The sequence below is a fragment of the Sus scrofa genome, chromosome 14, assembly GCF_054392235.1.
Source record: "Sus scrofa isolate SSC_HxYL_T2T_F1_AM1 chromosome 14, Sscrofa_HxYL_maternal_Yorkshire_Landrace_v2.0, whole genome shotgun sequence".
Lineage (NCBI taxonomy): Eukaryota > Metazoa > Chordata > Mammalia > Artiodactyla > Suidae > Sus > Sus scrofa.
In genome coordinates, this window is record NC_139396.1 from 156936114 (window position 1) to 156958594 (window position 22481).

General features: G+C 40.3%; 1 protein-coding gene across 14 annotated transcripts in view; it reads left to right on the forward strand.

Annotated features, from left to right (window-relative positions):
- ZRANB1 (zinc finger RANBP2-type containing 1) overlaps window positions 1-22481 on the forward strand; it is a 75368-nt gene that overhangs the window by 38559 nt on the left and 14328 nt on the right. For 6 of the 14 annotated variants that reach the window (XM_084995835.1, XM_013983854.3, XM_084995840.1 and 3 more), the window contains 4 exons: window positions 15231-15418; window positions 17796-17949; window positions 20098-20169; window positions 20663-20861. In XM_084995835.1, the coding sequence (XP_084851961.1) occupies window positions 15231-15418; window positions 17796-17949; window positions 20098-20169; window positions 20663-20861 (613 nt within the window). Of the gene's footprint in view, window positions 1-10473; window positions 10595-11133; window positions 11204-15230; window positions 15419-17607; window positions 17759-17795; window positions 17950-20097; window positions 20170-20662; window positions 20862-22481 lie in introns of those variants that run through there. The other 8 variants (XR_014827143.1, XR_014827142.1, XM_084995847.1 and 5 more) reach the window with 4 other exon arrangements.

The following is a 22481-nucleotide window of genomic DNA, read 5'->3' on the forward strand; positions in this document are numbered from 1 at the left end:
GAGATAGCATCAGATCTCACAGGTTAAGGACTCAGTCCCACAAGACACTCTCCCCTCCTCCCCACCCGCTTCAGATGCCAGTCGCCAGTCCAGGTTGTCTTCTGCGCTTCTGATTGTTGGCTATGAATTGTAGATTTCCACATTCCCCTCCTTGCATTCAATTAATTTGTTAGAACGGCTTGTAGAATTTGGGAAAACATTTTACTTACTGGATTACTGGTTTAATTTAGAAGGAAGTGTCCCAGAGCAGCCAGGTAAGGAAATGCACAGGGCAGGGGATGGAGCTTTCCATGCCCTCTCTTCCTTTTATCTCCTAGCACCACCACGTGTTCACCAGCCAGGAAGCTCTCCAAACCCCATAGGAGGGATTTTTTTTTTTTTTTTTTATGATTCTTATTGAAGTGTAGTAAATTCACAGTGTTGTGTTAGTTTCTGTTATAAACTATAAAGTGCTTCAGTTGCATGTATGTTCTTTTTCATTGTCTTTCTCATTGTGGTTTATCACAGGATAGTGAATGTAGTTCCCTGTGCTGTATGGTAGGCCCTAAATATCATAGTTTGCATCTGCTACTCCCAAACTCCCACTCCTGCACTCCCCCACCCCCTCCTTGGCAACCACAACTCTGTTCTTTATGTCTGTGAGTTTGTTTCTGTTTTACAGACAAGGTCAGTTGTGTCATATTTCAGATTCCACATGTAAGTGATGCCATAGGATATTTATCTTTCTCTGATTTACTTCAGTCAGTATGATCATCTCTAGGTCCATCCTATTTGAGCTTTTTCTTGTTTCCTGGGGTGGGCTTGTATTGCTATAAACTTTCCTCTTAGAATGGCTTTGGCTGCATCTCATAGGTTTTGGAGTGTCGTATCTTCGTTGTCATTTGCTTCTAGGTATTTTTTAATTTCTTCTTTGATTTCTTCAGTGATCCATTGATTGTTTAGTAGCATGTTGTTGAGTCTCCACGTGTTTGTGTTTTTTGCAGTTTTTTTCTTGTTGTTGATTTCCAGTCGTATAGCATTGTGGTCGGAAAAGATGCTTGATATGCTTTCAATTTTCTTAAAGTTACTGAGGTTGGATTTGTAGCCCAGGATGTGATCAATCTTAGAGAATGTTCCATGTGCACTTGAGAAGAACGTGTATTCTGTTGCTTTTGGATGGAATGTCCTGTAAATATCTGTTAAGTCCATCTGGTTTAATGCTTCATTCAGGGCCTGTGTTTCCTTATTGATTTTCTGTCTGGATGATCTGTCCATTGCTGTAAGTAGGGTGTTAAAGTCCCCCACTATGATTGTGTTATTGTCGATTTGTCCTTTTAAGGGTGTTAGCAGAACCTGTATTGGGTGTGTAGATATGTAAAATTGTTATATCTTCTTGGACTGATCCTTCGATCATAAGGTAGTGACCTTCCTTGTCCCTAAAATATTCTTCATTTTAAAGTCTAGTTTGTCTGTTATGAGTATTGTTACTCCAGCTTTCTTTTGATTCCCGTTTGCATGGAATATTTTCTTCCATCTTCTCACTTTCAATTTGTATGTGTCCCTAGAATTGAAATGGGTCTCTTGAAGACAGCATATATATGGATTTTGTTTTTGTATCCATTCGGCCAGTCTCTGTCTTTTGGTTGGGGCGTTTAGTCCATTAGCATTTAAGGTAATTACTGATATGTATGTTCTTATTGCCATTTCGTTAATTGCTTTGGATTTGTTTTTATTGCTCTTTTTTCTTCCCTTCTTCTCTTGTTCTCTTCTGGTTTGATGACTATCTTTAGTGTTGTGTTTGCATTGATTTTTCTTATTTGTTTGTATATCAATTGCAGATTTTTGGTTTGCAGTTATTCTGAAGTTTTGATTTAAGTCTGTATATATGTGAGATTGTTTTAAGTTGTTGATCTCTTAACTGCAAGTGCATCTCCAGTGTCCTGCATTTGTACCCTCCTCTTCTCATGATTTCTGATTTTGGTTGCATAATTGTGCTTGGATGATTTCATATCTTTATATATGCCTTTACTGGTGAGCCTTGTCATTTGCGGTGTTTTTGTTTCCTGTTGCGGCCTTTTCTTTTCTGCCTAGAGAAGTTCTTTAAGTATTTGTTGTAAAGCTCATTTAGTGTTGCTGAATTCTCTCAGCTTTTCCTTATCTGTGGAGCTTTTTATTTCTCCTTCAAATCTGAATGAGAACCTTGCTGGGTAGGGTAATCTTGGTTGGAGGTTTTTTCCTTTCATCACGTTAGGTATATCATGCCACTCCCTTCTGGCCTGCAGAGTTTCTGCTGAAAAATCTGCCGGTAACCTTATCAGGGTTCCCTTGTATGTTATTGGTTTCTTTTCCCTAGCTGCTTTCAATATTTTCTCTGTCTTTAATTTTGGCCATTTTGATTAACATGTGTCTTGGCATAGCAGAGATTTTTATGGAGGCAAGTTGTTTCTCCCTCCCTTTCCAGGAGATGGGAGTGGGGTGGGGCTGAAGGTTCCAACCTTCTAGTCACTTGGTTGGTTCCCACGGCAACCAGCCTCCATCTTTAGGGCTTTTCCAAAAGTCACCTCATTAACATAAACTCAGGCAATGGAAAGAGACTTGCTACATGAGTAACTAAAGACTCCTACTTCATCTTTATCATTCTGGAACTATTTAGGAAATGGGAACAAAACTAATTATTATAGCAAAAAATGCCCTTATGACTTTTTTTTTTTGTCTTTTTGCCATTTCTTGGGCCGCTTCTGCGGCATATGGAGGTTCCCAGGCTAGGGGTCTAATCGGAGTTGTAGCCGCAGGCCTACACCTGAGCCACAGCAACGCGGGATCCAAGCTGTGTCTGCGACCTACACCACAGCTCACAGCAACACCGGATCCTTAACCACTGAGCAAGGCCAGGGATCAAACCTGAAACCTCATGGTTCCTAGTCGGATTTGTTAACCACTGAGCCACGACGGGAACTCCCCTTATGACTTTTAAGTAGGAAATTATAAGGGTTTTTAGGAGCTATGTGCCAGGAACAGTAGATGAAGACCATATATTTTTTATTCACAATGATGTTTTGCTTGGTATGGATGAAAGGAGTACTATTACTGGAACTTTTGAATGTCTGTGAATATTAATGTTTTTGGTTCTTTTTTCTACGTCAACTAAATGAGTATGCCTATATGAAGTTGATTGCTGTTGTGTATGTCCCAAGGTAATTTCACTTGCTAATATTTCTCAGCATTCCATGGCTAGGCCACATTATTCAAACTTGATTTTTAGTGTAGCATTTTTCTAGCACTTGTTCTGTGTGCTTTGCTTGTGTTTGCTAATACTTGGTATACCACAGCTGTTTGGAAAATCTATTTTCCCTCTTTAGAATTTTTCCTGCCCTGTGGAACTGCTTCTCAGAATGATCACTTCTGAGTTAGTAGCCCAGCAGCAGGTCTGTGTTATAATATTTAATTTTGGAGATCATCTTCTGAGAGGTTAGAGAGGAAGCTAATAAAACTGCTCACTGTTCTGATAGATTTATTTTAAGTTATGGTTATTTTTTAAGTGCTGGGTTTATTTCAGGATACTGATGGACCGTTTTGTTTGTGAACCTGATTTTGTATTGATAACCAGACTGTCCTACTGAAAGATACTCTTATTTAATAAGTGTCCCTTTTTCCTTAATACATTGCTTTACATATGAATGAATGCAAAGCCTGGAAAAAAGGTCTTTTTAGTCTTTGATATGTAAAATCATTGCATTTTTAAAACTTTTTATTTATTTTTTGTCTTTTTGTCTTTTCTAGGGCCGAACCCGCAGCATATGGAGGTTCCCAGGCGAGGGGTCTAATTGCAGTTGCAGCCGCTGGCCTGCGCCAGAGCCACAGCAACGCGGCATCTGAGCCGTGTCTGCAACCTACACCACAGCTCACAGCAATGCCGGATCCTTAACCCACTGAGCAAGGCCAGGGATCGAACCTGCCACCTCATGGTTCCTAGTCGGATTTGCTCACCACTGAGCCACGACGGGAACTCCTAAAACTTTTTAAAAAACAAAAATGGTTTGAGTTAAAATTAAAAGCTTTTAATAGAATCCAAAATGTGTGCAGACTCCTGCAGCAGATCTTTGGCACTGCGTCCATAAAAGGAAAGTAAGCTGCTGGAATGCTGGTGGTGCCTTGTATGTCCGTGGTTAGCTTTGTATGATATGCTTACGTGGGGTATGGGCATGCAGCTATAAAAACGCAGTGTCTTTTCACGCCACACACATTCTTGGTTGTGGATCTCCTTCCTCTCCAAGGTGGTCATTGCAAGTAATGGAGTTATTTTACACTGTAAAAGGAGTATTATCTGTAATTAGGTTTGGTCTTGTTTTTAAGTTTCCAAGGATTTCCTCTTGTGCTTTTGGGACTCTGGATTTAAAATAACATTTTATGTCTTGGCTGTTTAAGTGAATTGTGGTGATTCCCAGCAGTGTAAGATTCTAATCATCAGGGAACACACACACATTTTATGGCCAGTTCAGTCTAGCTTTTCAGAGTGCTTCTTGACACCTGGAATAAGAAAGAAACTTCTAGGAGTGAACGTGTTGAGGCAAATGGACAGCAGAGGCAGAAATAGAGCCTCAGCAGTATTCTTCGGGTTGCCTTTAGTCTGTCTGAAACATAATTCCTGGCTGTTAGAAATGATCGATTACCCTAGCCTGCCAGCTAATAATGTGCCTCCTTATGCTGAGAAAGAGAATATGTCTAGTGATTCTTGATTGTGTGATACTGACTTTTGAGTATGCATTGTTTTCTAAAAGCTCTATATTAAATGAATGCATTGAGGTATGAAATCCAAAAGTATCATTTAAATCTTAAGTATAAAAAGATGTATTTAGAGTCCAGAGAACTTTACTGTTTACCATAAAACAACTTTAGTTGTTAAACATTTATTAAACTATGCACGTGGTTATCAAAATTAAGTTATGGAAGGAGTTTATAAAGAAAAGCAAGTTTCTTTTTCTTCTCTCCATCTTCATTCCTACTGTACAGAGATAATCATATTTTTCCCCATCAACCTTTCATCTTGAAAAATTTCAAAACCAGTAGAAAAATAACAAATGTAATAAATACATTAAACACCAATTGCCCTTGACCTACATTTTCCAGTTGTTAGCACTTGGCCATGTTTGTGTGCCTCCTATCTGTTTGTCTCTGTCACGTATGAATTTTTCCTGCACATTTGAGAGTAAGCCACAGACGTCATGACATTTTGCCCCTAAATACTTAAGCACGGTATGTCCTAAAAACACATTTTTCCTATGTAATCACACAGTGTAATTATCTAGAAACTAATACTTGAAGTCCATATTCAGTTTCACTAATAGCTATTGCTCCAACCCCATTCAATCAAGGATTATACATTTTATTTAGTTGTTTTATCTGTTTAATCTCCTCTAAGACAGTGCCTCAGTTGGTTTTGTTTTCATTTTTCTTATTTACTTTCATGACATTAACATTATTAAGAGGTTAGGCCATTTGTTTTATAGAATGAGCCTCAATTTGGATGTGATTAGATGATATTTAAACATTAACCTTTTTTGTTTTTTTGCTTTTTATTTTTAAATTTATTTTTCATTATAGTTGATTTACAGTGTTGTCCAGTTTCTACTGTACAGAAAAGAGACCCAGTCATTCACACACACTCACACACTCCTCTTGTTATAAACATTTATCTTTTTGAGGAGAGGGAGGAATACTACCTGGGAGATATTATTAGCAGGACCTCTAATATTTCTGAATAATGTCCTTTTGTCATTTTTCCCTTTTCAAAAAAATTATTTTAATTGTAAAATATACATATTTGCCATCTTAACTTATTTATTTCCTTATTTATTTACTGGCTCCCCACAGCATATGGAGTTCAGATGCCAGGGATCAGATCCGAGCTACAGTTGTGACCTGTGCCACAGCTGTGGCAATGCAGGACCCTTAGCCCACTGTGCCAGACTGGGGAATTGAACCTGTGTTCTGGCTCTCCAGAGATGTGCTGATCCTGTTGTGCCACAGTGGGAACTCCAACTGTTTTAAACACACAGTTCGGTGGCTTTGGTGCGTTCACATTGTTACACGGCGGTAATCACCATCCTTCTCCAGAACTTTCTCCATCTTGCAAAACTGAAACTCTGTATACAGGAGCAGTAACTCCCCATCATCCCTTTCCCAGTGTGGGCAGCTACCATTCTAGCTTCTCTCTGTGAATTTGACTATTCTAGTGTCTCATGTAAGTGGAACCAGCAGTGTTTGTCCTTTTGGGCCTGGCTTATTTATTTCATTTAGTGTAATGTCTTCAGGATTTATCCATGTTGTAACCTGTGTCAGAGTTTCCTTTTTTAAAGTTTGAATAATATTCTGCTATATTTATATGCCTCATTTTGTTTATCCATTCATCTGTTGATGGACATGTCACTATTTCTTCTTTCATCAAATTTGGCATTATATACTAACCTCCTCTAAGAGTGTATGAAAATTGGGTTTCCCACTGTGGTGCAGTGGGTTAAGGATCCAGCTTGTCTCTCTGGAGGTGCTGGTTCAGTCCCTGGCGCAGTGGGTTAAGGATCTGGCATTGCCGCAGATGTGGTTGGTATAAGTCTCAGCTCCAACTCAGATTTGATCCCTGGCCTGGGAACTTCATGTGCCACAGGGGCGGCAAAGAAGTGGGGTGTTAAAGTTCCCCACGATGATTGTGTTATTGTCAGTTTGTCCTTCTAAGGTTGTTAGCAGTTGCCTTATATATTGTGAACCTGTATTGGGTGTGTAGATATTTAAAATTGTTATGTCTTCTTCTTGGACTGAAATAACGTACATTCCTTCTGGTTGAATTTTACATTTTGAAGTAATTAAAATATTTTCGTCTTTAAAAAAATGAATAATGTGTAATATGACTTTGAGTTGCCCTACTTTAACTTATCCCTTCTTATTGGCCTTTGGGTTATTTGAAAAATTTTTAAATCTGATAGTGGCTTGATGAATTGTCAGCATTTCTAATGACTGTCTTGGGTTCCCAGAAATGAGATAATAAGATCAAATGCTATAAACACATTAAAAGTATTTTATACATGTTGCTAAATGGCTGCCTGGAAGGAGGGCACCGATTTTATTCTCATCATCAGTGTGAGAGACTATACCTGTGCAGCTTTGTCTTTGCTGAAGCTTATTTTTAAGGAAGGCATGCTCTCCCTTTACTTGGTCATTTGTATTTTTTTCTGTGAATTGTTGATTTATGTCTTTCATCCATTTTTTGGTGATTTTTATCAAGTTATATGAGATCTATATGGATATAAATAATGCGTAGACGAAAAGCATGTACCGGTTAGATTTGTTACAAATTCTCTTTACCTTTTTTTTTTTTTTTTTTGGTGAGAAGAGTTTTTATCTTTGGCTTTCACAGTTTTTTGGATTGAACTAATGATCAAAATATTTTTTCCAAAGACTTTCCATTAATATGAGTTATGAAATAAACTCTTTCCCCATTGATTTGGGTGGTTCTCTCGTATATAAAATGATTCTGTTTCATTTGTTTTCAGGTTCTTTATTTTGATGTTTGTTTTTTACATCAGTTATCACACTTTTGCTTAAACAATTACGGCTTTATTAGAGATCTTAAAACCTCGTAGGGCAAACGTCCATCCTGCCGCACCCACCCCTTCCTTTTCAGACTTGTCATGATTGTCACCCTTGCTTTGTTTGTCCATTCGTAGTATGATCATTGTGTTCCCGGGTTCCGGAGGAAGCTCCCTTCTCTCAGTGAGCTTATGGTCTGGGGAGAGATGGTCTGGCAGGTCAGTCTGGTGTGGTAAGTCCAGGAGAGGACGTATAGGTGCTAGAGGAGGAGTATGCACCCTAACCTTATTTGGAGACTTTCAGGAAGAAATGACATCCGAGCCAAAACCTCACAGAGAAGAGGAAAGAGTCAGAATTGCATTCGTTAGGAAGCAGGAGAGCATGGCCTGTCCAGTAAATGGAAAGAAGTCAGCCAGGTTGGAGTAAGAAAGGGAGCTGTGAGAGAGAAGCCTGTTAATCTGGTTAAGGATTTAGCTCTTCAGGTAAGGGCAGTGGTGAGCATTTGGAAGGAGACTGTTTCTTTGATTTGTGGTTTGGGAAGCTCACTCAGGTCATAGCCTGGAGACTCCATTGGGAGGGGCAGCCCTGGAGGCCAGCAGACCCTTTGGGGGGAAATGACCGACATCCCAGTGAGAAGGCGTGCCTGAGGGCTAGGCAGTGAAGACTGGTGTAAGGGACATGTATTTGATAGTGACGAAAACTTGGAAGAATTGATACTGGGGCTGAGGGGAGAAACAGAGAGTTACTCACTGGAGGTCCTGCTGTGGTGCAGTGGGTTAAGAGGCTGATGCAGTGGCTCCGGTCTCCGCAGAGGCAGTGGGTGCAGTGGGTTAAGAGGCTGATGCAGTGGCTCCGGTCTCCGCAGAGGCACGGGTTTGATCTCTGGCCAGGCACATTGGATTAAAGGATTCAGTGTCCGGTTAAAGGATTCTGGTCCAGGATCTGCCATATGTTGCAGGTGCAGCCATAAAAAACGAGAAGAAGAATCTGACAGCAGAGGCTAGGGTTCGATCCCTGGCCCAGTGCAATGGGTTACAAGGGTTCGGCTTTGCTGCAGCTGCAGCTTGGATTCAATCCCTGGCCTGGGAACTTTGATACGCCGTGGGTGCCATCATTGAAAAGAAAAGAAAAAAGATACCCTGGTTTTTGGTTTGGACACTTGGATCGGATAGGAGACTCATTTTTCTTAAATGTAGATGTCATGAGGTTCAGCTTTAGATGTGCTGCAGTGAAGATTTCTAACAGGTTGTTGAAGATAGGTGCCTGAAACCTTGGGGAAAAATCCACTGTGCAGTTTTATGTGGATAATTGCAGGGCCATGAACGTTTACTGAAGCTGTAGAACCTTCTCCTGCAGTAACAAATTATAGGAACTTTCTTGTTTTATATTTCCACCTGGGGGCCTTATCAAGATGGGCTAGTGATTTTTAAACATGTCCTCCAATTTGATGTTTGTCTTAATTCTATCAGTATTTTTGCTAGAAAAAGTTCTATGGACATAATGTGAAACAGTATAAAGTTATGTCATGGGAAGTTTTCTGTTTATCTGTCTGCTCCTTTAAAAATGTTTCTTTACCCTCTAGTTTTCTCACTTGTAAAGTGAGAAATACTATTCAGTCCCTCTTAGAAGGCCAGTCTAAAATAGATAGTATTCTAAAAAAAATTTGGTTTCGGATTTGGTCAGGATAATGTGACCATATAGCAGATGACATTTTTAGTTGAAGCCAGAACTTGATGATGACTTGATTTCGGTGCCGAGTGTGGTCTTGACATACATCATTTTATTTGACCGGACCCTCAGGTTTTTAAGAACCTTAGTATCCCTTCAGTTGACTTTTTGGCAGTATTTTAAGTAACCTTTATAACTTGAACTCACGTTGATCTTTAACCCATTAGCATTGGTCCTCATCTCTGACCACCTTCCCAAAGATAACTGTGACGCATTCCTTTACATCCTTCCATTGTGCTTTCAATAGTAATGCTCCCCGCATGGCAAGATCGTCTTTCTTACGAAGTGCTATCAATTCAGGTATTTTTTCATGACTTTTGGGGATTTATATTTCCACAGCAGTTTGGTTGTTAACAGTCTGATCAAGGTAGTTCCCTGGTGGCCTAGTGGTTAGGACTCGGCATTCCCACCCCTGCAGCCCAGGTTCAATCCCTGGTCTGGGAACTGAGATCCCATATCAAGCCTTTGCGGCGTACCACGGCCGCAGTCGGATCCAAGAGAGGAGGAGAGAGCTCCCAAGGATAGACTACATTGGCATCGTTTATCATGATTAATGATGGAACCCTTGAAGGCCTTACTTAGAGAATATTTTCACTTCATTTGAATTTTTAATTTTTCTAAAGATGTTTTCATAATTGAGTAAGTTCATTGAACGGAATGAATAGAAACGCATCTTGATAAAGCATAGATTGGTTTAAGAATTTATTTCCAGTTTGTGATTTTCCTCTCCTGGTTTTTTGAAAAGGTTATTGTTCAGTAGCACTATTCTAGGAATAGAAATGGTAGGTTTTTAACCTGTTGCCATTGGTTATTATGTGAAAACGGCATCTAGGAGGTGCCTTGTTTGGTCTCTTCCAACTATTTTTGGAACTTGTGTCTCCTTAAGATACACTTAAAAATATTGAGGTCATTTTACTTAAAAAGCAGCTCGTGTTTGAATATTGAAAGAGATTACTGTGACTAAGCTAATAAGTTCGTCATTGAATTATAGCCAAATGGTTTAGGAATACGAAGAAAAAGTATTACTGGGTGGTAGCGTTTCCTTTGGAATATGCAAAACCAGTTAAATGAATTAAACTGAGGGCAGTTCCCCAGACCGCTTAGCCGCCCGCCCCTGCATCTTCTGCTGACCAGGGTAACGGACATTCTGAGCATTACCACTTAAAACTAACTTTTCTCTTTAAGGGCTCCTGACATTGTGCCAGCTGACTCCAGGTCCACCCTGACCCCACAGCATAAAGCATGCTGTGGTGTCACAGCTACCATAGAACTCCAGGTAGTGTTGAGCTGGCCCATGTGGGCTCAGGTAAGTCCTGGCTTTTTTTTTACCATTTGGCATTCTTTTCAAAGTTAGTTACCATTATGATTTTATGTTAAAAGAAAACAAGGCAAAACTTTGAAAACTGTGCCATATATGGGGGAAAAAATAAGTCTGTTTTCTAAATATCTATGAGCCAGCTCCATATTCTAACCAACGGAGTTCCATAGTAGCTGTGAAGTAAGTCCCCAGTGAGTTGTGACCTGTGACTTCAAAATTCTACTCCTGGCCCAGTTTACAGAATAATATGAGCTTATTACTTAATTAAAATTTTTTTTTCTAAAAAAATTCTGCTTATTCCCAGGTCTTCATGTTTTTAAAAGTATATTAACTTTGCTTTTTTCTGTAATTATTCAACACTGCTTAGCTAGATTTCCTCAGTCAGTTTTGGATATGTAATGATACTGCAAGTTAGTTTTATAAAGTTAATCGTCTCAGAGTGCCTTCAGCTGTCTTTTTAATTTACCTTTAATTTGCGTGGAGGAGGAAGGGAGAGAATGTGTAATATGCATTTGTTAAATTTTCAGAAAACCTATTAAGAGAAGATGCTTCAGTTCCTCTTGGAGGTAGTGTGAGATACCAGTAGCCTAGAGAGAGGTATGTTCCTCACGTCTCTCTCTTGCTGGTATGTTCCCATTTTCTCCCGGTCTTTGTTCTGTTAAGTGAGATTTTACCATTCAGATTTCTTTATTGTCGTCTTCTAGCTCCAACTCTTTTACATTCTTCCTGCTTTCCTTTTATCCCACAGTACCTAATGGTGGTAAAAATGTGATGTATGTGAATAACTCAAAGACACTTTCTAAGCTGTTTTGCAAATAAGCTCATGCTTCACCTCCCCCAGAGTAAACAATGTGGTAGCTGAAACTTTAAATTATCTCAGTATAGACCCCATCCTTTAGACATCATGTTTACAGTGAAAACTCATCTGTGAAGAAACTGTAGTCACTGGCTCCCCTTGAACAGTATATACTAGAGATACAGCAGAAACTTGGGCAGTTTGGTGACATTCTTGTGAAATTTGATTTTCGATAAATTTCCTCATCTTTGTGGCTGAAAATTGACCAGTAACTGAAACTATGAGCTCTTAATTATGGTTAATGAAAAGACTGGGATTGTGTATTCCCAAAACATTAGACAACAAAATATTTTTCTTTTGAATATTATTTTGTCCCTCTACTTAAATTTGTGTTTTCATATTCTGAGAAGTCTGGAGCTGTTTTATTCTGTGAATAAAAGAGAACAGGCTCTCTATCCTCTTCACCCTCATTTTCTGCTCTCTTGTGTGTATTCCATGCTAGAGGTGGCAGCATCCCCTGTGGTCAGGGGAATAATTGTTCTTGATATCTTGGGATTAGGCCAAGTAGAAATCCAGTTTGTGTGTGCATATGCCAGCTTTATATTCATCATTTGAAGGTCTGTTTATCTTTAAAAAAAGCTTGGTTTGAAGGCAGACTATAAATTGTAATTCCAAAGCACAGCTGCTGACTTTTGTTGTTCTCTTTGGTCTGTATCCCTCCTCATCTTTGATGGTGATAATTAGTCTCTAATTCCAGAAATCTTTCAGAAACATTAGAGAAGAAATGAATTTTTGAGCAAATATTTCTGAGATTCTTCCAGACATCAGCTCTGAGTTAGCTAAAAATAGTGAAGACAGTGATTTAGAAGCTCTCCCCTCCCACCAGCCAGACGAACAAAGTGAGTTGGTACTTAGCTTTAGACTGCCTCATCCTCGTCTTTGAGAAACAAAAAAAAATGTGTGCGCGCACATGTACAAACACATATACTGTATATATATATTCAGATAAATTGATGAGACTTTTTGGTCCTTTGGTTGCTTTTGGAATTGCTTAGAACATTTTTTTTTTTTTTTTTTTTTGTCTTTTTGCTATTTCTTGCGCCGCTCCCGCGGCATATGGAGGTTCCCAGGCTAGGGGTCCAATCGGAGCTGTAGCCACCGGCCTACTCCAGAGCCACAGCAACGCAGGATCCGAGCCGCGTCTGCAACCTACACCACAGCTCACAGCAACGCTGGATCGTTAACCCACTGAGCAAAGGCAGGGACCGAACCCGCAACCTCATGGTTCCTAGTCGGATTCGCTAACCACTGCGCCACGACGGGAACTCCTTAGAACATTTAAAAAAATTTTTTTTGGCTGTGCCTGAGGCACGTGGAATTTGCCAGGCCAGGGACGGAACCTGCACCATAACAATGACCCAAGCCTCTGCAGTGACAATGCTGAATCCTTAACCCACTGTGCTGCAAGGGAACTCCTGCTTAGAACTTCCTTATCTCATGTAAAGAGATTTTATAAATACGTCTTTTTAAGTTAAAGCTGGAAACTGTAAAAGGTGTGGTGATAGTGCTTGCACCTGGAAATAGTTCATGGCTTTGATAGACCAGAAGTGAGAGGTAGTTGCCTTCATAAGAAAATACTGTATCTACAAAAGAACATGGAATAGGGCATGTTCAGTTTGAAAAAAATAAATTACGTTAAATTATTCAGAAAGTTATGAGCCCTACCAGATTTTTCTCCTCTGTTCATTAAAGCAAGTTAAGCAGAAGTTTTAGATGTCTTTGTGTATTTCACGCTTTAACTGTAGATGTGTTTTTATTTCAAGGATTACTTTCTGTGTCTTTTCTTAAGGCTTGGCCTCTTTGAAAAGATTCACGCCCCTCCCTTGTCCCGTGCCAGCTGTGTTACATTTTAGCCCTGATGTCTTCTCCAGGGCAGGCCCTGTGCCTCATAAGGGTGCGTTGAAGTCCTTTATTTCTTGGAGTGGGGGCTGCAGTTGTCCTTAGGTGTTAATGTTGAGGATGTGTTAATATATAAAGCTTTGTCATTATTTTTGACAGTGGGGAGGGGGGTTTTTGGAGTAGCTCTTACTTATCTAAGTCCTAATTCAAGATAGCAATTTAAAATGCTTTTCAAAAAGTATACTGAGAATATTTTATTTATTTAAATTTTTTTTCTTTTTGGCTGTGTCCATGGCACATTGAAATTCCTGGGCCAGGGATGGAACCCACGCCATAGCAACAGCCCAAGCTGCAGCAGTGACAACATCAGGTCCTTAACCCACTGTGCCACCAGGGAACTCTGTACTAAGAATATTTTTAGCTAGTAGTAGCATTTTATGTGACAAATTTTTCTTGATGTAATTTAAGGAAACACTTAAAATTATTTAGTGCTTATAGTCTTGGGTTTGTGTGTGTGTGTTTAACATTATTTATGTAAGTTTGAAACTGACCTACAATTTCATTTTTTGCCAAGGCTATTTATTATCCATAGGTGCACTGTACTGCTTAATAAATAGGATTGTTGTCATTACCTAATGTTAATATGTATTAATTAATAACATATTTCAGTAGTAATGGAAAATTTTTATGCATTTCCTTTTTTTTTTTTTTTTTTTAAAGGGCTGCTCTTGTGGCACATGCAAGTTCCCAGGCTAGGGGTCTAGTTGGAGCTATAGCTGAAGCCTACGCCCCAGCCACAGCAACGTGGGATCCGTGGGATCCGAGCTGCATCTGTGACCTACACCACAGCTCATAGCAACGCCAGATCTTTAACCCACTGAGCGAGGCAAGGGATGAAGGGATGAACCTGCATCCTCATGGATACTAGTCGGGCCCATTACTGCTGAGCCATGACAGGAATTCCCGAAAGTTCTTTATGGATTTGGAAAAAATTGATACTTATTTTGTATCTTTACCCCCAGCTGGTTTTTAATGTTTTATCTTAGCCTGCTTCTGTTCAGAATCATCTAGTTCAAGTCTTTCTGTGTTAATAATTCCCGATGGGTGTAAAGAATACCTGGCTGTGGGAACTTCTGAAATCAGAATATTGCTCACATTTACATCTGTTAAAAGTGGTTTCAACTGCTTTAAGTTATTTCAAAGCTAACAAAACAACAGTATGGAAGGCCCAGCATTTTTGTTTTTTTGTTTGTTTGTCTTTGCTTTTTTTAGGGCCGCACCTGTGGCACATGGAAGTTCCCAGGTTAGGGGGTCACATTGGAGCTGCAGCTGCTGGCCTATGCCACAGCCACGGCAACACTGGATCCAAGTTGGGTCTTCGACCTATGTGACAGCTCATGCAACGTCAGGTCACTTACCCACTGAGTGAGGCCGGGAATCTAACCCGCACCCTCATGAATGAATGCTAGTCGGGTGCGTAATTCACTGAGCCACAGCAGGAACGCCTTGACTCAGCTTTACAGTGGCAGTGTAAAGGGCTGGAGAAGCAGTCCAACACAGATGGGAAGCACATCCCTGTCTAAAGACCAGAGCAGGAGTTTAGTGTCTTTTGTGAAATCTAATTATTCGTACCAGATTGTTGATTTTTGATCCAGTTAATATATTCTGATAATTTCTCTAAACCTTACCAGAGTATGGAGCCAGCACTGACGTGATGGTAAGTGCCTAACTAGGCAGTTTTATTTCTGGAAGGAAATGAAAGGGAAAGGAATATGCCATAACTTTCCTTATATTCTTTAGGACATTTGAATGATGCCACAGAATCCAAGAAGCACAGAGAATCAAAGAACTTAGAGTGAATGCTACAGGTTTATGCTTTTTGAAGAAAAACAGAGTTAAACTTTTTTCTGTCTTTGATGCTTGTTTCAGGGGTTGTAGAAGGTGATTTAGCTGCTATAGAAGCATACAAATCATCAGGAGGGGACATTGCCCGCCAGCTCACTGCAGATGAAGTGCGCCTGCTGAACCGGCCTTCCGCTTTCGACGTTGGCTATACGCTGGTCCATCTGGCTATACGCTTTCAGAGGCAGGATATGCTAGCAATACTGCTCACAGAGGTGAGTGTGGCTCTCCATTAAACATTCTTGTCTGTGAGGGAAATGTGTTCTTTAGCTTTCGTTTTTGATGTTATAATGTGTCTCAGTTCTTAAATGTTTTTGATTTGGTCTTGTACTCTGCTTTTGAAGTGGGTTGTGTATTGGCAGGGAAAGCGTGTGGAGTTTGGTTGGTGGTGGTGTCTGGAGAACGGAGAGAGAAGGCAGCTGTGAACCAAGGGCTGCAAGGCTGGTCGAGGACTGTGAGCAGGTTCTGGAGGGACTGGTGTAAGTCCCCGGCCTCCTGAGAGCTCTCTGGGGACTAACAGTGCGAGGACAATAGAGCCCCAGTGTATTTACTGTTGACGGCTGTGTAATAAATCCCTTCAGAACTTAGCAGCTTAAGACAACAAACACTTGTTATCTCACACAGTTTCTGGGGGTAAGGAATCCACGAGCAGCTTAGCTGAATGATTTTGCCTCAGGGTCTCACGAGGTTACAAACTGCCAGGGTTGTCAAAAGGCTCAACTGGGGCTAGAGGATCTGGTTCCAAGCACACTCATGTGGTTGTTGGCAGGAGGCTTCAAATTCTTGTCACTTGGGCCCCTTGGTAGGGCTGCTTGTGATGTGGTAGTTGATTTCACCCCGAGCAAGTGGGCTGAGAAAGGAGAGCGTGAGAGGGTGAGTCAGGTGTCTTCTAGATGTAACTTAAGGTAGGAAGTGACGTGCCAGCATTTCTGCCATAGTCTGTGGTACACAGAGACCAGCTCTGGTACATGATGGGGGAGGTAGGAAGGAGGCGTGTTCTAGGGAAGGAATAAAATTGGCAGTGGTGTTTATTCTCAGTGGAACAGAGACTCCAGGGGCCAGGGCAGAAGGGCCAGTAGGAAGACTGCAAAGGGGAGAGTGTGAGCCGGACTGAGGGCTGTGCCTGAGAGAGGGTGCAGGGCCAAGTACTTTTGGGGCGAGAACAGGAGAACATTCTGTTTTGAGAATATGTGTCTGGGACTGGGGTTTTAATTGGATTTTAGATCATAGACCTTGTTTGTAGTTTGGTAGAAGCCATGGACTTCTTTGCAAAAATTTCTTTTTTTTTTTTTAATATTTGGTTTTCCATAATTTGAGTGTTGCTTTGATTAGGCTTGTGGAGTTACTGGTAATCCTGGCCAATAAAGTTGAGGCGAATTGAATTTTCACACAGGAGTTTGCAGAATAGGATGTCTGATGGTCATGCAGGGTTTTCAAAACACTGCTTACTTACCTTAATGGCACGTACAATTAAGCTGTCCACGGATGTTTAGGTAGACGACATTATCAGCCAAACTTATTCTTGGTGTGGCTTGTTGGAAGATCTGCTGCTCCAGGCCCCACTTGTGACTGGAAGTCTGCACTCGGGAAGGTCATCCAGGTTAGTGGCTGCATATGTAGCGACAGCACAGCTCAGAGCTAACTGGCTCCCTCAGGGCCACACCAGCCTGACTTTCTCTCTAGCAGATGCTCACTTTTGATTTCTGAGTTCTCTATATAGGTTTCTTGAGCTCCACAATAGGAATAGGAGTTAACTGCAAGATAATAGCTTTTCACTGTTTGTTCATCGTTTAAAAAGGATGGGAAAGTTCTGGCCAGTCCTTGGTGAGGGGCTGTGTGGTGGTGCCCGGAGTTCATTCCTCTCGAGCTGTACCACTTGGGAGGTTTGCTGCCTGCTCTGTGCTTGAAGAAGCCAGATGCTGTTTTAAAAATTCGGAGTTAAAACAAGTGGGGAGGGACTTGAGGTCATTGGGAACTAACTCTTTAAAAGGGTCACGCTTTTCTTTATTCTGTGTCTGGGTACTTGAAATATTCTTGACAGAGCAGGAGAAGAGTGTTTGTATTTTCCTTTCTCTGTGAGCTGGAATTCCATTAAGAATGTTTTTTTTTACAACATTGTAAATCAACTATACTTCAGTAAAACTTTAAAAAAATTTTTAAAGTTAAAAAAAGGATGTTTGTGTTGGGGGCATGATGTTATTCTTAAGTTGTTTTTTTTGTTTTGTTTTGTTTTGGTTTTTTTTTTTTTTGGTCATCCCTTCCCTTCCAATAATGAATCTTTGTGAACAACTCCATTTTACATAAATTTTTGTATGCATCTTTATATATTTCCTTGGGATAAACTCTACTAAGAAGTGGAATTACTGAGACGAGAGGGTAAAGCATTTTTATCACTGTTTTTCAGGAAAGTTGTACTGGTATATACTTACCTGTTGAGGAAATAACACCCAATACCTCATATATTTAAAACAAGAGCAAAAACAAAACACCTTGAGTTACTGGGAGATTTTGGTAATTTCTTTTGAATACTATTGTTTTCTGCTTCCACTGATGATAAACGAGATGTAGAGGAAAGTTTCTTTTGTATTTAAGGTGTCTCAACAAGCTGCAAAGTGTATTCCAGCAATGGTGTGTCCTGAACTGACAGAGCAAATCCGGCGTGAGATAGCTGCTTCTCTGCATCAGAGAAAGGGGGATTTTGCTTGCTATTTTCTAACTGACCTTGTAACATTTACGTTGCCAGCAGGTAACTCCAAATTTCAATGTGAAAACAAATTTCCACTTTATTGTAGTTTTTTAATGTCTGAATGAAAATGTCTGTGTTAGAAAACGGATAACTTAGCTACTATATGTGGATCTCAAATTACTCAATTATCCTGTTTTACTGGAAGTGACTAGTGCAAGGGCCACGCATGAGCTAATACTTCAGATCTAAAGGAAGACAGCAGCTGGAAGTGTCATTACTTTCTTCGTTCATTACATCAATGTCTATGATATTTGCAAAGCAACTTTTTTTTTTTTTGGTATTTTTCCGGGCTGCCCATGCGGCATATGGAAGTTCCTAGGCTAGGGGTCGAATTGGAGCCGCATCTGCCGACCTGCGCTGCAGCCACAGCAACACAGGATCTGAGCCGTGTCTGTGTCCTACACCAAAGCTCATGGCAATGATGGATCCTTAACCCGCTGAGCGAGGCCAGGGATCGAACCTGAGTCCTCATAGATGCTAGTTGGGTTCATAACCTGCTGAACCACAACAGGAACTCCCGTGAAGCAACTTTTTATTTTTCAATTCCATGCCAAGTGGAAACATCTTCCAGGATGTTTTTTTTGTTGGAAGGCATTGAATGAATGTACCAAATGGCAAAAGTTTCTAAATAAAACTTATGTTTTGGCTTTTAGTGTTTTAAGCTTTTTTATGTTCAGATGTAAACAGATATTTACACAGTGGTAGGAAATAATTAAGTCTTTTAAAATCATATAAATTTAATTTGAAATGCACTGCATATATTTAAACTTGTTACCCTAAGTGATTAGATTTTTATTTTGAATTGAGTATAGTAATACAGTTTAAATCAGTTTTGTAAGAGTAATAATGCTTCTCAGACTACTCAATTAGAAAACTGAACAGGACATAGAGAACTTGAAGAAGACGGCACAAACAGAGAGCTGTGTGCCAGAATGAACGGTTCCTTCACTTCTGCAGGAAGAACCCGAGGTCTGAGGTTTTAGGCCTGAGCAGAGGTTCAAAGTGTAAAGGGAAGAGGACAGACAAAAATTTGTCTATTGTTATTATTTAACTCGAATATCGGATAGTCCTGTTCCCTTTTCTTTTATTTCAGCTTTATTGAGTCATCATTGGCGTAGGAAATTGTAATACACTTAACGTGTGCGTTGTGGTGATTGGATTCACACATACGTTGTGAAAGGATGGATTCTCCCCCGTTTAGTTAATCCTCGCATTCCTCACCTCCCAGTTTTTCCATCTGTCTGTATTTTGGGTGAGAACATTTCCGTTCTCTTGGTGACTTTTGTACAGTCCACTGTTATAACTGACTGGTCACCTTGTTTCGCATTAAATCCCAAGCCTTCTTCATCATGTAGCTTTGAGTGCGTTCTCTTTTACCAGTTCCCCTACCCCCCTGCTCCCTCTGCCTTGCTCCTGGCAACCCCTTTTCTGCTCTTTAGTTCTCTGAGTTTGACTTTGTTTTTTTCAAGATTCCAGATAGAAGTGATAGCATGCAATTATTTGTCTTCCTCTGTCGAGCGTATTTGACTTGGCATCGTATCTCCAAGGTCCCTCCTTGTGTCGCCCTGGTTGGACAGGACCGGTTGTATAGCTGTACCACTCCTGCTCATTTGTAGCCTTCCACCTGATAGGCCCTTGGGTTGTTGCCGTGTACTGGCTATTGGGAGTGACGCTGCAACAAATATGGGGGTACAGATAGCTTTTTGATATCTTGTTGTCATTTCCTTTGGCTGTATACCCAAAAGTGGGGTTGCTGGATCTTATGATAGTTTAATTTTTTGAGGCTCCTTCATGCTGTTTTCCACAGTGGCTGTACCAGCTCACATGCCCACCAACCATGCTTAAGGGTTCCCTTTTCTCCATGTTCTCCTCAGCATTTGGGATCCCATGTCTTTTTGATGAGAGCTAAATATAAGTACTGGTCCAAATATTTGTATTATTTGTAGATACTTAACTGTTGTGATGATAAAGTACAGAAGGGAAATACTCCCCCCCCCATACATACATGCATGTGTTTTAAAAGAAGTGACTTGACAGCGTTCAGCAGAAAGGGAGCTATTTTAGAGGAAGTTACTGTTAAATGCTGGTATCAGATTTTTTAAGTTGTGAGATATACAAAGATCTTTTAAATCTGGCTTTTCTTTATAGATATTGAAGACTTGCCTCCAACAGTCCAAGAAAAATTATTTGATGAGGTGCTTGATAGAGATGTTCAAAAAGGTAAGCATTGAATTAATGAGTATAATTGAACTTTTATCATTTCAGTAAACTTTTTGCTTTGTAAGGTTTAGAGTAGTTTGGTGTATGGTCAACGGATTTCATTTCTACTAAATTAGAAATTTAAAGTCTTTAAGCACAGTGTCGTACTGTGCTGTTAAAAATTCTCATTCACAGCTCTTAATTATAGTAGAGCGAACAAATAAAAAAGGGATAAAAATTTTAAACCTTGGTTTTCTGTTTTCCTTCTAGAATGAGTGTATTTTCATATTAAACATTTTTAGAAAATGTAAAGAATTTAAAAGTTGAGTAAATTATTCTAGAACTGTTTCAGCTACTCACAGTTTATATTTCAATTGATCAAAAATATTTAGGTGTTCATGACTAAGTTACATATCAACCTGTTTACATCTAGAGAATAGGTTTTTTCTTCCACTGAATAGTTCTTAATTGCAGAGGCATGAAAATGAACATGTTATTTAAATTCCTTGTATAGAGTTAGAAGAAGAATCTCCAATTATAAATTGGTCCTTGGAATTGGCTACACGTTTGGACAGTAGACTCTATGCACTTTGGAACCGAACCGCAGGAGACTGCTTACTTGATTCAGTTCTCCAAGCTACCTGGGGCATTTATGACAAGGACTCGGTGCTTCGGAAAGCCCTGCATGACAGCCTGCATGACTGTTCACATTGGTGAGCTGCCATCCTCCCTTTTTAAATTCAGGCGTGCGCTGGCTGAATCATTTCCTTGCAGTGGTGGGGTGCTTTTTGTCTGTCCTGTTTTCTTTGAAAGCTGGGGGGGGCTCTTTGGTTTTAGACATTGAGACACTTTGAACATCTCAGTGGTTTTGCCTCTTTTTGCTAAGCGTAGAATTAGAAATGTTTGGAGTTGTAGCCTTAAATATAACAAGGTCTTTGCTCATGTTTTAAAGTACCTATGATTTCATATTTTTGTTCAACTCTAAAAGCTTATGTTAATAATGTACTAAAAGTTTTTCTTCCCGAGACAGGTAGTCTTAAAACTACATTTTTGTATCTTGCAAATTTTCAAAATCTGTAGAAATATTTTAAAAATTTAGTCCAGTGGACCCCAGTATCTTCTTCATTGAATTGACCAAATTTTTTGGGCTGCACCCATGGCATATAGAAGTTCCCAGGCCAGGCATTGAACCCCCGCCACTGCAGAGACAATGCTGGATCCTTAACTTGCTGCACCACAGTGAACTGCCTGACCAGTTGTTAATTGTGGGGGTTTTTTTTGGGGGGGGGAGGTCTTTTTAGGGCCACATATGAAAGTTCCCAGGCTAGGGATTGAACCAGAGCTGTATCTTCTGGCCTACACCAGAGCCACAGCATTGTGGAATCCAAGCCACGTCTGTAACCTACACAGCTCATGGTGACGCTGGATCCTTAACCCACTGAGCGAGATCAGGGATGGAACCCGAGTCCTCATGGATACTAGTTGGATTTGTTAACTGCTGCACCACAGCGGGAACTCCAGTTGTTTTTTGTTTTTGTTTTTGTTTTTTTTTGCTATTTCTTGGGCTGCTCCCGCGGCATGTGGAGATTCCCAGGCTAGGGGTCCAATCGGCCACCGGCCTACGCCAGAGCCACAGCAACGCGGGATCCGAGCCGCGTCTGCAACCTACACCACAGCTCATGGCAACGCGGAATCGTTAACCCACTGAGCAAGGGCAGGGACCAAACCCGCAACCTCATGGTTCCTAGTCGGATTCGTTAACCACTGCGCCACGTCGGGAACTCCTCCAGTTGTTGGTATTTTGCCATATGTTCTCCCATCTCTTCTTACATGAATGCTCCCTTTTGCCAGTTAGTTTTAGACGTGGTAATGCTTTGCCTTCAGTACTTTAGCCTGTTGGCTTTTAGGAACAAGGATATTCTGCTCAACCACATCCTCATTACCACAGCTGAGAAAATCAGTATTGACTCAGTTATCCAGCATCCAATCCAAATCTCACTTTCTACTGTCTCGAAAATATCTTTTTTTAAGAATCCGATAGCCAAGCAAGTATATGACTAGTCTTGAACTGTACATTCACCCACCGCAGTATCAGTTACTGCAAATGATCACTGTATTGGTGAGTCAGTGGTTTTGTCTTTATGTCTGTTTAATGTAGGACGTGTTCTTGGTTCTGTACATACCTTATCTCATTTAGTTATTATATTATAAATGAGAAAATTGAGAGTGAAAGAGGCTAAATTGCCCATTGTTGACTTTAGGAAATAGCAGAAGTCATTTAAAATTTTGTGCTATTTTCTGTACATCAGAATCAAAATATGCTATTTTTCTCT